The sequence below is a fragment of the Bos indicus genome, chromosome 1, assembly GCF_029378745.1.
Source record: "Bos indicus isolate NIAB-ARS_2022 breed Sahiwal x Tharparkar chromosome 1, NIAB-ARS_B.indTharparkar_mat_pri_1.0, whole genome shotgun sequence".
In the NCBI taxonomy this organism is placed as follows: Eukaryota; Metazoa; Chordata; class Mammalia; order Artiodactyla; family Bovidae; genus Bos; species Bos indicus.
The window spans coordinates 118,990,310-119,006,244 of NC_091760.1; the positions used below are offsets into that span (position 1 = coordinate 118,990,310).

Genomic DNA, 15,935 nt, shown 5'->3' on the forward strand with positions numbered 1-15,935 from the left:
GAATCTAAAGGCCACAGCGTTCTGATGGTCTCTTTTTGATAAGGTGCTGTGGTCCTGGCCACTCATCTCCCTGTTCTTCTCTCCTGTAGTGATGAATCACCAACACCAGCAGCAGATGGCACCCAGTTCCCTGAGCCAGCAGAACCATCCCCCTCAGAACCCATCAGCAGGGCTCATGAGTATGCCCAACGCGCTGACCACCCAACAGCAGCAGCAGCAGAAGCTTCGGCTTCAGAGGATCCAGATGGAGAGAGAGAGGATTAGGATGCGCCAGGAGGAGCTCATGAGGCAGGTATGGCCTTCGGTGGTACCTGGTGGAGGCTTCGTGGCCAAGGCTACTAGGTAGGTAGCCACTTGCCATCAGAGTAAAATAAATCTTTCTCCAGAAGTATTAAAGGCCCAAAACTCTGCTCCAAGCATCCATTCTCTACTTGCACTATTTTGAGAGCCAAATCTGTGAGCACACAGACTAGCTGTATTACCATGGCTACCTTTGGCTTTTCACTACTCGTCACTAGAGGGAGAGAAAAAGTATGTACCAATTACTTTTTATCACAAAACTTAGTGGCTTAAAAGAATAACCATTTTATGTATTTAATTTTTAAACTTTTTATTGTATATTGGTATATAGCTGATCAACAATGTTGTGATAGTTTCAGATGGACAGCAAAGGGACTCAGCCATACGTAACACATATTTCTATTCACCCCTAAACTCCCCCTTATCCAGGCTGCCACATAACATTGAGAATAGTTCCCTGCGCTCTACAGTAGGTCTTTGTTGGTTACCTATTTTAAATATAGCGGGGTGTACATGTCCATCCCAAACTCCCTAACCATCCCTTATTCCCATCCTCCCCCTTTCCCACCAAATAGCCTTTTTATTATATCACACAGTTTGTGGACAGGAGTTGAGGCAGGGCTCAGCTGGACTGTTCTTCTATACATAGTGTAGTCTGAAGTCACTTCAGTTCAGTTCGGTTCAGTCGCTCAGTCATGTCCGACTCTTTGTGACCCCATGAACTGCAGCATGCCAGGCCTCCCTGGCCATCACCAACTCCCGGAGTTTACTCAAGTCCATCGAGTCGGTGATGCCATCCAGCCATCTCATCCTCTGTTGTCCCCTTCTCCTCCTGCCCCCAATCCCTCCCAGCATCAGAGTCTTTTCCAATGAGTCAACTCTTCGCATGAGGTGGCCAAAGTATTGGAGTTTCAACTTCAACATCAGTCCTTCCAATGAACACCCAGGACTGATCTCCTTTAGGATGGACTGGTTGGATCTCCTTGCAGTCCAAGGGACTCTCAAGAGTCTTCTCCAACACCACAGTTCAAAAGCATCAATTCTTCAGCGCTCAGCTTTCTTCCACAGTCCAACTCTCACATCCGTACATGACTGCTGGAAAAACCATAGCCTTGGCTAGACGGACCTTTGTTGGCAAAGTAATGTCTCTGCTTTTGAATATGCTATCTAGGTTGGTCATAACTTTCCTTCCAAGGAGTAAGCCACTTAGTGGTATTCAACTGATGGATGGATTGACTTGGAGGGTCCAAGGTGGGTTTACTTAAGTGTGTGGCCTCATGGTGAGGGCTGCTGAAAGTCTGGGCTTAGCTGGGACGAAAACTTGAAGTATTTGCCCATGGCATCTCTAGCTTGGCAATCTTAGAGCAGTGGAACTATTCTATTTGGAATAGCAGCTTGGGTCTCCCTGAGAGAATATTCTAAGAGACAGGAATTGAAAGCTGCCAGTGTATTAGGGCCTGGCTCTAGAAACTGCCACAGAATCACTTCTTCCACATTCTCTTGATCAAACAGTCACAGTGTGCACCTCCTCCTCTAATCCCCGCTACCCTTCCTACCCCAAATTAGAGCAGATAACAGTGAGTGTTCATGGAGGAAATGACAGTGAATCTGCAACTGTCTTTAATCTGCCATGAAGCATGAAAAAAAGAGAAAACTGAGGGGGCTTGCGAAAGCAAAATGTTTTGCCTATGGACTCTGATAGAGGGGTCTGCAAAACTGCCTGGGCTTTGAATAGCCACCTCCATGGCATCCTCCACTCGTTCGTGTATTCATGCAGTCAGTCCATCCAAAGAGGGTGTGTCCTCAGTGAGTCAGGCTCAGTGCTTCCCTTCAAAAAATAAATGAAAGTCCTTGAAGGAGGCCACAGCCTTTTCCCTGCTGAAATGGCTTGGTCTGTGCAAGAGCAGAATTCTCTTCTGTGCTGCTCAACTAATGTAGCACATGTTTTCAGGCCTCATAAATTTTGCTGGCTGCATTTTGGGGAGGAAGGCTTCAGTTTATTGTTCTAATTCTTCAGACTTTGCCTTATGACTCACATGAAGCAAGGTACATGGGGAGCTTCCTTTCCATGTTTAAGGAAATGAGTAGTTTTGACTGTTCCAGAAAGCTTTTTTGCAGGGGGATGGGGATATTAAACACTATTTTTTTTCCCTTTGGTATTATTATATCTGATACTTTCAAAAATATACACCTACTGCTATAGGTAAATAATGAATTTCTCATCAAATAAATTCTAAAATACAAAGTATCTGTACTGTGTGATACTTTATACTGTGTGAGGTGGCTTCCCTTGTGGCTCTGATGGCAAAGAATCTGCCTGCTATGCAGGAGACCCGGGTTCAATCCCTGGGTCGGAAAGATCCCTTGGAGAAGGGAATGGCTACCCACTCCAGTATTCTCGCCTAGAGAATTCTATGGACAGAGAAGCCTGGCAGGCTATAGTCCATGGGGTTGCAAAGAGTCAGACATGACTGAGTGACTAACAATTACACTGTGTGAAGTTTAAAAACCATGATGAATTAAAAGAATTCCTTAGACAGTCTTTGAAAATGCGGGAAGTGAATATAAATTGTGCTTTGTTGTTCTGTTGAACTATCCTCTAAATTTGAGGAATACAACTTTGTAATATGACCATTATTATGCTTTTTTACCCTGAGGATTTATGTCTGAACTTTCATAGTTATTTCAGGGCAACAGTTGTTTATACTGTTTTTAGATATACACTATCATGTTTCTTAGAAGGAAATGGTTGTATTATGGTTTTCTGTCTTTGGATAATGATTCTACTTGGAATAATATATCTATTTTATAATACAGAGTAAATTAAATAGCAGTAGATTAGCATTTATACATTTTAATGGTTTTTCCCCCACAAAGCTATGACTATCCTGCAAAGAATGACTTGCTTCTCAGTTTCTGCCTTGTTCTGTTTCTCTTTCTCTTACTCCACCTCCTCCTTTCCCACAGAAAGCATTTCTGAAAAGGGGTGGAGGAAAGTGCGCCAGATTGTTTCCTTTATGCCAACCATAGGTGCCTTTGAACCAGCATGTTAGTATTGATGGTTTGTATTACAGAAATACCAACCAAGTTCCTTAAATGCTGATCCCTAGAGGCTGTGGAACTCAGAGTATTTTGCTTCATCACAGTGTCATCTCCCCTGTACAGGATACGGGGAGAAATACTGTCCAGATTTGCTCACAGAGGTTCACATAGTTAGCTTTGAACGTGCAAGCACACACATATGGAGGAGGAGAAGATGGAATGGGTGGTTCAGATGTCTTCTTATCTTTATTATGGAATACAGGAAGAAAGGCCTAAAGAGACTTTTTTAAGTAGTGGAAGAAGTTTTCCTCCTTCCAGAATTAGCTTGCTTCTCAGGGTCAAAGATATTATTTAAGACCGTACAATAAATGGTGTTAGAGTGATGACAGTTTTCTGGGGCGTTTGCCAAGATGTCTGATTGTTCAGGTGTGGATTATGTGTATCATCTTGGTGTGTAGTTTTTTTTTTTTTTTTTTTCACTTCTTTCTTTTGTTGCTTTGCTCTCAAGCATCACGATTTGAACTTAATGGACTGGAAGTAAAAGTGATACCTGGCTCACCTGTTTAGCTGCCTTCTAGCATCTGGTAGGAAGGTAGAGGCACTTTGGCCCTGAAGAGCTCTGAAGATTGTCAGTTCCATTTGTTCTTTCTGTCCCACTCCCCGTTCTTCATAGTCAACAACTGCCTGAATATCCTTTGCTCTCTGGGCACTTAGTAATTCCCCTGCATGCTAAGTTGCTTCAGTTGTGTCTGACTCTGTGAGATCCCATGGACTGTAGCCTGCCAGGCTCCTCTGTCCATGCAATTCTCCAGGCAAGAATACTGGAGTGGGTTGCCATGCCCTCCTCCAGGGGCTCTTCCTGACCCAGTTATCCAACCCACATCCCTTATGTCTCCTGCACTAGCAGACAGGTTCTTTACCATTTGTGCAGCCTGGTAATTCGCCTGGTCCCCCTGCAGTTTGCAGGAGGGCCCTAGCTGTCTAGCCTGTCCTCTCAGAGCCCCTGCCCTGCAGGCAGGCCTTGACCTTCCTCTCACAGGACAATTGCTGGGAGAGAAGCCCCTTCCTATCCTTCATCTTTAGGCAGGAAAGGGGGTTGGTACATTTTAATAAGTAGAATGAATTTATTCCCTAATTCTTGGGAAATTATCACTACTCTGTATTTTTTTTTAACTATTTATTTATTTATTTATTTTTGGCTCCTTCGGGTCTTTGTTGCAGCACATAGGATCTTTTACTGTGGTGTACAGTCCTAGTGGCTTCTCGGTACGTGAGATCTTAGTTCCCTGACCAGGGATCGAACCTAAGCCACCTGCATTTCAAGTGCAGAGTCTTAACCACTGTACCTCCAGGGAAGTCCCCTGGAAGCTCCTTATATGCTATGTAAATATTGTTTCATTTTTCCTTCTTCTTCTTTCTGCTTCCATGCCATTGTTCCTCTAGGCACGTAGTCTGCGGAGAAAACAACTCCTTGGTCCTTCTTCCACAATCTGACGTGTACCTTCTGATGCCAAGGACTCAGACATGAACTTATCACTGAAATCATGCAGAAGATGTTAGCCCAATGAATTTGAGGAAAGTCTGATTACAGATCTGAAGTGAACTTCCATTATTTCAGGATGGAAAATTATTTTCTGATTCCTTTTTTTGTCTCGTTTGTTTATTCACGCAACATTTGCATAGTGCAAAATAATAAAAAGATAAACGAGACACGGCTGCCTTCAGATAACTTATGTTTTATCACTGGAGACAAAATGATTAAATCTAATCCGAATTGGTGGCCAGAAGGATGAATTCAAACCATTCCCCACTTTGTGGGGTTCCAATGGCTGCCATCTTTGACTTTCATGACTGGAGCAGAGACCAGATCACTTGAGCCCAGAGTTCTGGGAAAGGAGCATAACGTGCTTTTTGCCTTCCTTTTCAGTCCCCACAGGCCAGCAAGTTGTTGGATAACTACAGAATTAGGATCAAAGGGCTGGTGAGGTTTGGTATCTCCCCTGATTAGGAATCTTTTTAAGTAGGAGAGTTTTGTTCAAAATGATTCCTATGCATTAACGTTGGCTGCTGTAGCAACACAGTTGAACTGCTTGTATCTGATAACTAATGAATTATCTGGAAACATGGCAGGTGCTCCCAGGGCAGGGGTGCTAACGGGCCCAAAGGGATCCCAGCCAGGTCTGCAGAACATGGCCTTATTAGGAAACTTTCTCTGCTTTCAGTGTCTCTCACAGACCTTATGGAGAATGACTTTTCATGAAAGACATTCTCCATTGTCTGTGATAATGACAGTTTTATTTTTTGCTGGTGAAGAAGTTTCAGGTCCATCAAAGTAAAAACAACCCTGGAAAAGAAAGCAGTTCTCAGGAATTCCCTGGTGGTGCAGTGGTTAGGATACTGAGTTCTCACTGCTGAGGTCCCAGCTTCAATCCCTGGTCTGGGAACTAAGATCCCACAAGCCACATGACCAAAAACAAAACAAAAAACCTCAATTGGACAATGTACTTCTTGCTATCTTCTCATAGAGTTTTTAACTTTTTAAGTTATAACTAGTAGTAGCTGTTTTTGTTGTTTTTGTCTGACTGACATAAGAGAGAGCATTTTGCTAATTGAAAAAAATCCAGACTCAGCAGACTGCAGGGACGTTCCTGGTGGTCCAGTGGTGAAGATGCTGCGCTTCCAAGGCAGGGGGTACAAGTTCTGTCCCTGGTCAGGGAAGTAGGATCCCACATGCCGTGCAGCCCAAACAAGCAAACCCAAGTGGTTCTGTCTCATTACTTTTTCTCCCTGACCTTCAACCCCAGGGCAAATCCCAGCCTCTGGAAAACCACTCTGCTGAGGGTGCTGTGCTCTGGAGGTGGGATAACTGTAAGAAGGGGGAAAGAAGGAGACTTCATAACGTATGATTCCATTTATATGACATTCTGGGAAAGGCAGGACTATAGAGACAGCGGAAGAGTGTTTGTCAGAGTAGGGGTGAGGGAGGGGCTCCCTGCAAAGGAGAGGCACTCGGGGATTTGGGGAGTGAGAGCAGTCTGTGTCTTAGTTGGGGTAGCTGTTTCACAGCTGTATTAGGTATTTGGCAAAACTCTGAACCGTACAATTTCACAAAGTGTGACCGTGACTATATGTAAATAAAAATAGTAATGAAGTAAAATTATTGCACAGAAAAGAAAATATTTAAAATAATCAAAACCAAAAAGGAACATAATCGTCATCTATTCTTTTACCTCAAGAGAGCTGTGAAGATGCTGGTGATTTCTTTCCAGTCTTTGTATGTATCTTTTTTTTTTTTTAATATATATTTAGTTTAAAACAAAACTGGTAGTGTATTATACTACTGTGTGTTACCTCTTTTCTTAATATATTTTGAGAAGTCATCTATTTATTCTGTATCAGCCATGGACGTGGTGCTTTGAGTTTGGACCTATCTATTTTAGGCTGCCTGGAATCCTTTCTCCAGCAAGGCTGGACATAAATTTTAAAAACCCATGAACCACACATGCCCTCAAGACTATAGACTATTCTGCTGTTGCAGCTTAAAAACCAACACAATATTTGCTCAGTATCATAAAGGGCATGTTTACAGCTTTACCCAATGAAATGGAAAATTTGAGTAACTGGTCAGAAACTGAGAAACAAGCTTCTCAGTCCCTATTTGTCCCTCTGAAAGAACGATTCCTTGACATGAAAACAGACTCTTGGCTTTATCTGAGTAGAGTATTCCATTGTTTTATTCATTCAGATGTGAAGCTTGGGGTCTTTCTGGCTCAAAGATGATTTCTGACTGGAGGACTTCCTGTCAGCCCCCAGGGCCTGGAAGAATCTTAAGTAGAGAAGCCTTCGCTCCCTCTGTGTTGTTGAGAAACCGTTATTATTCTCAGGCAGACTCAGCATTGCTTTCACCCCCATCCTTCACTTAATTGGGGCTCAGTGGACAGGAGAAAGCAGCTTGTCAGACAAAAACGCTGACTCAGCTCGGCCTCTGGTTGCCAGGACAACGGGGACCAGGGGAGAGGGCTTGGGCGGGAGGCCTCGGAATTCTTTGGCAGGTCTCACAGATTTCTGTGGGGCTTGACAGCCACTATCGGGTCTGGCGGGCCAGCTGGCCAGCCTCTTTCGGCCATTCCTGACTGAGGGCCCCGGGGAGGGACACACCCGGCTGTGAGCAGGGCTGGTCCAGGGAAGGCTCCGAGGTCTGTTGTTTGTCATGTGAAGAACAACTATTTAGAGAGGTTAAAAAGTGTCATATCGTAGCATAAATAGTGGCAGCTTCATGGAGTCATGCCTTCAGCACATGGGGCTATGATTTCCTTTTAGGAAAGCATTTCAGGGAATTAGGTTTCGGGGTTGAGCAGGAACATCAGTGGTCATGTTGTCCACCCGTGGATCCCACTAGAGTAGCCTGGCTGTGTACATTCATTCACTCATTCATTTGTTCAACACGTTCTAGGCACTGAATGCACAGTAGTGAACTAATAGGCTTGTTCTTTACCTTCATAGAGTTTCCATTCTAACTGCTGTCAGTGTTCTATTTGCCTGGTCCTGGAAATAATTCATTTTCTTAAAAAAATGACCAATTCCTTTCAAAAGGACACTTTTGAAAGATGTTATAAAATCAAACACATTTAAAATTTGTATTTATTCTTAAATATCTATTTTTTTAGGCAATTAAAAAACTGCATTGAAATATAGTTGGTTTACAGTGTTTGTTTGTTTTAAGTGTACAGCAAAGTGTTTCAGTAACATATATATGTGTGTGTGTACGTATATCTCTGTGATATAGGGAATGTTTGCCTAGGGCCATACATGCTGTGTGGCTGAAATCCTGGGAAAGCTTTATCAGACTTTGAGAGTGATGGAAAAAGCCAAAGATGGAAAATACTGAGCATTCTTAATCATTAGTTAAATTGATCAACCAATTTGAATTGGCATAAGAAAGCATTTCGACCCCTGGGTGGGGAAGTACCCCTGGAGGAGGGCATAACAACCCACTTCAGTATTCTTGCCTGGAGAATCCCATGGACAGAGGAGTCTGGAAGGCTACAGTTGATGGGGTTGCAAAGAGTCGGACACAACTGAAGCGACTGAGCACGCATATATTCTTTTTTCAGGTTATTTTCCATTATAGGTTCTTGAAATTTTTTAGATAATTTTTAAACTTTCCTTTTCATTTCCAATTACATGGCATTGGCCGTATTGTCCATGTTGTACAGTACATCCTTTTAGCCTATCTTACACCCAATAGTGTGTATCTTCCTCTCCCCCACCCATGTATTACCCCCAACTCCCGCACTGGTAACCACTGGTTTGTTCTCTGTGTCTGTCATATTTGCTAGTTTCTTGTAATTTTTAATTCCACATGTAAGCGATATTGCACATTGTCTTTCTCTGTCTGACTTATTTCACTTGGCATAGTGCCCTCCGGGCCCACCCGTGCAGTTGCAGATGGCAAAATTTTGTGTTTTTTTATGGCTGAGTAGTACAAACACAGTTTTTAAAATGGAGGTTCACCAAGTTTGAACAGAGGAAAAGCAGCTTCATATTTCTGACCTTGGTAAGATCTCTGAGGTATAAAGAAATACTCCATCTTGAAATCGATTCAGCTACTTTTTGTTTTTTTAAGTGAAGAGGATAATATCTAAATTTTAATGTTTCCCTTAATGTGATTCTAAAGGATAACAGAGATTATGGAACAACACAAAACTGTTTTATACATCTTGAATTAAAGAGTGTCAAGAAGGCCGTGGTTAATAATTAGGGACTCAACAAATGTCTTTCCCAAAGTGTCAGAGTTTTGAATATTCTTTCCTAGCGACAGCCTGGGTCTGGCAGCTGAGCCTGTGTGATGAGGTATTTCCAAAGAGAGCCTCCAGGAAATGTGACAATAAAGTTCTAGAATCCCTTGGCACAGAGTTAAAAAGAAATTTACACTGGGCATGGGGTTTTGTGCCCCCCTGTAAAGAAGGTCAATAATTCGGCATTCTGCCTCTGAAGTCCCTCAGGGTTTTGGCAGCGAGAGCAACTTCTCTGCACCACAATAATTTTTTTAATGTTAAGATTTCAAAATATTGTCTTTCTTTTCTTTTTTTTTTCATTTGTTTCTACTCACTCCACCCCTTATAATTAAAACAATCCAATCTTCCATTTTTGTAGTATCCCTGGCCACACACACTTAAACAGATCACCCTCAGAAGAAGTTATTGTCTTCCTTTGTCTTTGAAGTACATTCCAGCGAGGGCCAGAGCTGGCTGGCTGGCGAGAGACACTCCCTTCACCCAGGATGGACAGGGCTACAGGGCACTTTCAACTGCTGTTTACTTTCTCACCTCCTCTGTTGATTTATTCCATGGGCAGGCGGCAGGCCAATGGGGTGCTGGAAGGCGAGGAGGTTTGAAGTTCTCTTCCAGGGACATCTTCCTCTTATGAATCAGCATTTGTCTTTCACCTACTAACCCCTCCAGCTATTTTAAACACCATCCCATCCCCAGCCCCTAGGAGAGGGCACTTTTAAACCCACATATATATATATAATTATTCGCTTCAGGAAGCTAGATGGAAGACCACAAACTCTGAAGGAGATTCTCAGGCCTTTATCTTGTACCAGTCTTTACACCCCCAGCTTGCTGCTGCTGCTAAGTCGTGTCAGTCGTGTCCGACTCTGTGCGACCCCATAGACGGCAGCCCACCAGGCTCCCCCGGCCCTGGGATTCTCTAGGCAAGAACACTGGAGTGGGTTGCCATTTCCTTCTCCAATTTATGAAAGTGAAAAGTGAAAGTGAAGTCGCTCAGTTGTGTCCAACTCTTAGCGACCCCATGGACTGCAGCCTACCAGGCTCCTCCGTCCATGGGATTTTCCAGGCAAGAGTACTGGAGTGGGGTGCCATTGCCTTCTCTGCCCCCAGCTTGGATGTAGACAAAAAAATAAAGTTGTGGTGGAGGAGGGTAGGGGTGGGGTTACCAGGGGCAGCTTTCCAGATCTTTCTGAAAACTGGCCTTTAACATCTTAACTTGTAACTCTGCTGGCTGTGGTTGTGAATTCCCGGGACACTAGCTCCACCCATATACATTGAAACGGATCAGAGAGGCCAGTTCGATCTCTCTTCCAATTCAGAGAGAGAAAGTGTGTTCAGGAAGTGAAACAGGATGGTTTGTTAAGTCCTCTAAACTGCCTGAAGCTCAGCTCCCTTGTAGCTCAGCTGGTAAAGAATCCGCCTGTAATGCAGGAGACCCGGGTTTGATTCCTGGGTTCAGAAAATACTTTGGATAAGGGATAGGCTATCCACTCCAGTATTCTTAGGCTCCCCTGGTGGCTCAGACCTTAAAAAATCTGCCCGCAATGCGGGAGACCTGGGTTCAATCCCTGGGTTGGGAAGATCCCCTGGAGGAGGGCATGACAACCCACTGCAGTATTCTTGCCTGGAGCATCTCAATGGACAGAGGATCCTGGCGGGCTATAGTCCATGGGGTTGCAGAGACACAGCTGGACAACTAAGCGCACTAACATAACCTGAAGAAGGCGGGGACTGGCATTTCCATGTTCTGACTGTGAAAGCAGGCTCAGAGAAATGAGAGAACGCGCCCAGGTCCCACAGCTAGTAGGTGAAAGGGCTGACAGTTTGAGGTCTTGAGGTCTGCCAACCTCAGTCCTTGGCTTTCCTCTCTCTGCCGCTGACTGTGTAGTGGCTGTGAGAACAGACTCTGGGGCCAGATCCTGGGAAAGTTGCTTAGCCTGTCTGCGCCTCAGTGTCCTCATCTATAAAATGGAGAGAGCTGGGCTGTCGAGGATGAAATGAAATAGTATGTTGGCACACTTAGGACGGTGCTTCACAAGTTGTAAGTGATACGCAAGTATTAGCTAATATCTTTGTATCCTAAAACATTTAGCGCCATCAGTAGCTCATTTTATTAGCTGCCTCCCTGTGCCAGGTTCTTGATAAATATGCTTTTTAATCTTTATAACCAGCCAGCAAGATAAATCTTAAAAGTCATTTTTTTTCCAGATTAACAAACTGAAAAAAAAGTGTAGTCCAAGATGCTATATCTAAGGAGTAGCTGAGCTAGGATTTAAGCTTTCATCATTTTGATTCCAAGAACACTTTTTTTTTCTTATGCCAAGCCCAGGTCATGTCCAGTAGCATTTACGCCTCAACAAGTGTTTGAAAATTCCAGTGGCCAGTAGCCCAGAGAATTGAGAAGCAGCCAGTCCTACCAATGAATGGACTACATCAGATGTGGCTCCAATCTGGGATAGAGGAATCTTCCTTCTTCCATGTGACAGTCCATTAATAGTTTGAGAGCCACAGTTGCCACTCAGTATCTCTTTTAAACAGTCGCCTTGTTTCTTCATGGGACTTTCCTGGTGGCTCAGATGGTAAAGAATCTGCCTGCAATGCGGGACATGCAGGTTTGATCCCTGGCTCAGGAAGGTCCCCTGGAGGAGGAACCCACTCCAGTATTCTTGCCTGGGAAATCTATGGACAGAGAGGAGCCTGATGGGCTATACAGTCGACTCATGGGGTTACAAAGAGTCGGGCACAACTGAGCAACTTCACTTTCACTTGCTTCTTCATAGACATAATACCCTGACCTCTTCCCATGTTGAATTTTCTCCTTTGATAACTGTAAAAATCGTGACAGTGTAGAACGGAGTTCTGGATGCAGTCTTGCATGTGGAGGTTGGTAGATCCTCGAATGCAGTAGAAATAGAAGCCGTGCTGACTACTTGAGTTGGAAAGAAGGTTTGGAGCATGTAGATGTCAGGGAGAGAGACCCTACTAGGCATGGCCCTTGTCCATTATTTTTTGTTGTAACCTGTTTCCCCTCTAGAATCCTCACTGAGCAGGGCACTATCTGTATTTTTCATTGTTATATGCCTGCTGCTGAGGTGCCTGGCCTCTGATAGTCTCAATAGTATTTTTTAAAAATAATTTTTATTTATTATTTTTGGCTGCACTGGGTCTTCATCGCTGCTCAGGCTTTTCTCTAGTTGCGACGAGTGGGGGCTATTTTCTAGTTGTGGTGTGAGGGCTTCTCATTGCTGTAGCTTCTTTTGTTGCAGAGCATGGGCTCTAGGGCATGCAGGCTTCATTATTTGTGGCATGTGGGCTCAGTAATTACAGCTCCTGGGCTCTAAAGCACAGGCTCGGTAGTTGTGGTGCTTGGGCTTAGTTGCTTGGAGGCATGTGAGATCTTCCTGGACCAGGGATCGAACCCATGTCTCCTGCATTGGCAGGCAGATTCTTTACCACTGAAACACCAGGGAAGCCCTCTCCATAGTATTTTTTTTAAATAAATACAGGTGCAAATGAATGAATCTTTGTGGGATCTTTGGGAGACAGTTGGCTGAGATTTGGAAGGAGGAGAGGTGGTGATGGCATTAAGAAAAAACTTGAAGTTAGCAGGAAGAGCTGCTGTATGGCCAGGTGAGGAATGTACTTGTGAGACATGAAGTTTCAGACCCCAGATGGACATGTTATTTTGGACTTCAGGGCTGGGAGAGGGGCAGGTGGTGGCTTGCTGTGGTCGTCAGGAAAGGCATTCTGGAAAAAAGGCAGTGGAACAGAACCTCTAAAGGTGGAGGAGAAATGGCCTGATGAAGGGGGACCCAAAGTACTGACAAGTCCAGGAAACTGTAGACTTGTTTGGGAGGACAGGTGGGTGGCAGTGGAAGGGACACTGGGAGGGGATCTGTGAATAGACTTGCTGACCTGGAGTGGAGGTAGAAGGTGAGAGACAAACCAAAGGCTCAGATGTGCTTCCAGCTTAGCTTCTGTTATCCTGCTTGGACTGGGGGGAGGTGGGGAGGGAGCACGGGGTTAGGGCAGCTGCACCGCCAGCTCTGAGTTGGAGGTCTGAGTCACATCCTAGACCAGCCTTGTTCAACTGTCCCCGTTTGCGAATCAGTTCACTTGGTCCAGTGCTCCATCTTCAGCCTTGCCTCAGCTGTTTTCGTTCCATCAGCCTCAACTCCACGTCTTAGTCAAACTAAAGTCAGGTGTTTGCCTTTCATTTCTGCCCATGTGAGGGGAGGGGATGTCATGTGGCAGCTAAAATCACACTGGATCTAAGGCTTAATTTTATACCTAAATTTAGTGTTTGTTTTTTTTTTTTTTAATAAAAATCCTCCCTTGTGTGCATGAGGACATGTCAGGATGAGGACATGTCAGTGAGGTTAGTTCTTTTATTTCCAAGCCTTAGATTTTGTACTGCTCTTCTTCAATTTATGAACAGAAGTAGGAAACTTATTTTCATTCAAAAAGAGACTAGACCTTTAAAAATTCTAAATATGCAATATATTATTAAATATATATGAAGCTTCTCATTACTGTCCAATTACATTAAAATTTAATTTTATGTTATATAAAAAGGTTTACAAACCTGTTCGTGTTTTGTTTTTTTTTAAGCTATATTTTTAGCCTTGCTGACTCATGATGAATTTCACACTTGGTATAATCTTCCAAGGTGAAAGCTGATCAGGAAAAAGTGTCAAACCACTCAAAGTGGATTAGCTCCATGTTGTAGTGTGACTTTTAAGATGGTTTATTTTTACTTTAGTTTTGTTGGGATTGGAATACAGAACATGAGGTGCCATTAATAATAATATTTAGTTAACACTTATTAAATGATCTTGTATGCCAGCACTGTTCTGTGCACACAGTGAATTACCTCATTTATCACCACAGCTTTCCTATTGGGTGGATTCTATTATTATCCCCAGTTTACATATCAGGAACAAAAATATTAAATAACTGGCTGGGAGATGGCATGGCCAGGGTTCAGACCCAAGCATCTGGCCCCAGATGCTGCTCCTGACGACTCTGGCCTTCTGCTCATCTTCTGTGTTGGGAGCAGGAAAAACGCAGTAGGATCATTTCAGTAGGATGGCATATAAGCCTGGCTAGTTGGGATGTATACAATAGACTGTTGTTTTACTCATATTTGTGGTTGGGGGTGAGAATTGAATGTTCTTAGTTAATTTTTCTTTTGTTATTAATTATAATTGAAAATATTTCCATTTGAATTCCAGTGATATTTTCATTTCTTCACTGAGTGAATATTTATCAAGTACCTAGTATATGTCTGGGCTGTTATACACAGTGGGGACACAGAAGTGAACATGATAAGTAAGATCTCTTTCCTCTGGACCTTACACTCTAAAGAGAAGGACAGACAGTAAATATGTCAGTTGCCATGAAGAACATTTAATGTAATCTCTGAAGAGATTGCATCTGTTGAGACAGTCATCAGTGAGGGAATGAACTTTGGGAAGATCTGAGCAGTGTGTTCCAAGCAGAAGGAACAGTTGGAACAGAGGCCAAAAGTGGGAGGAACAGTGGGGAGGGAATGAGGGAGTGAGGGGGAACATGTCCCAGACAAAGGAGGAGACATGGCCAGTGATGTCAGGCAGGCTTTGTGGGCCACTGTGGATAGGGAGCATGTGGAGAGGGAGCATGTGGGTTTAGAGCCAGGGGTCAACATCACCTTCACAGTGGCTGCTGTGACTTAAGAATGGTCTCATAATAATCTCGAAGAAAGTGTTGCATCATCCCCCACCCTGAAAACCTTTCTATCTCAGACTGGCCTAATTTATATTTCGGAGCTAGTTTTCAGGTATATTCAACACATTATCGTCTCTCGTTTGTTAGTTATTTCAAGGTGAAAATGATATCGTGAGCCCCCTACAGGCAGAACAAAGCATTGCCTCTTATGATAATGGGGTCAAATCCTCAAAGTACTGAATCATTTGGAAAATACGGATGTGGAGGAATGGAACTTCAGGTATCTTTCATTTAAAATAAAGGGAGGAGAAGTGAAATGGCACCATTAATCGTTTTCACCAATATAGTATAAAATTCACCCAGCTTTGGTTATTATAAATCAGTTCAGTTGAGTCACTCGGTTGTATCCTACGCTTAGTGACCCCATGAATCGCAGCACGCCAGGCCCATCACCAACTGCCAGAGTTTACCCAAACTCATGTCCATCGAGTCGGTGATGCCATCCAGCCATCTCATCCTCTGTCGTCCCCTTCTCCTCCTGCCCCCAATCCCTCCCAGCATCAGGGTCTTTTCCAATGAGTCAACTCTTCACATGAGGTGGCCAAAGTATTGGAGTTTCAGCTTCAGCATCAGTCCTTCCAATGAACACCCAGGACTGATCTCCTTTAGGATGGACTGGTTAGATCTCCTTGCAGTCCAAAGGACTCTCAAGAATCTTCTCCAACACCACAGTTCAAAAGCATCAATTCTTTGGCGCTCAGCTTTCTTCACAGTCCAACTCTCACATCCATACATGACCACTGGAAAAACCATAGTCTTGACTAGATGGACCTTTGTTGGCAAAGTAATGTCTCTGCTTTTGAATATGCTATCTAGGTTGGTCATAACTTTCCTTCCAAGGAGTAAGCATCTTTTAATTTCATGGCTGCAATCACCTTCTGCAGTGATTTTGGAGCCCCCCAAAATAAAGTCTGACTCTGTTTCCACTGTTTCCCCATCTATTTCCCATGAAGTGATGGGACCAGATGCCATGATCTTCGTTTTCTGAATGTTGAGCTTTAAGCCAACTTTTTCATTCTCCTATTTCACTTT

General features: G+C 43.6%; 1 protein-coding gene across 1 annotated transcript in view; it reads left to right on the plus strand.

Annotated features, from left to right (window-relative positions):
* Positions 1 to 15,935, plus strand: part of WWTR1 (WW domain containing transcription regulator 1) — a 148,359-nt gene that overhangs the window by 118,378 nt on the left and 14,046 nt on the right. The window contains exon 3 of the mRNA XM_019960965.2: positions 90 to 292. Coding sequence (XP_019816524.2) covers positions 90 to 292 — 203 coding nt within the window. The remainder of the gene's footprint in view (positions 1 to 89; positions 293 to 15,935) is intronic.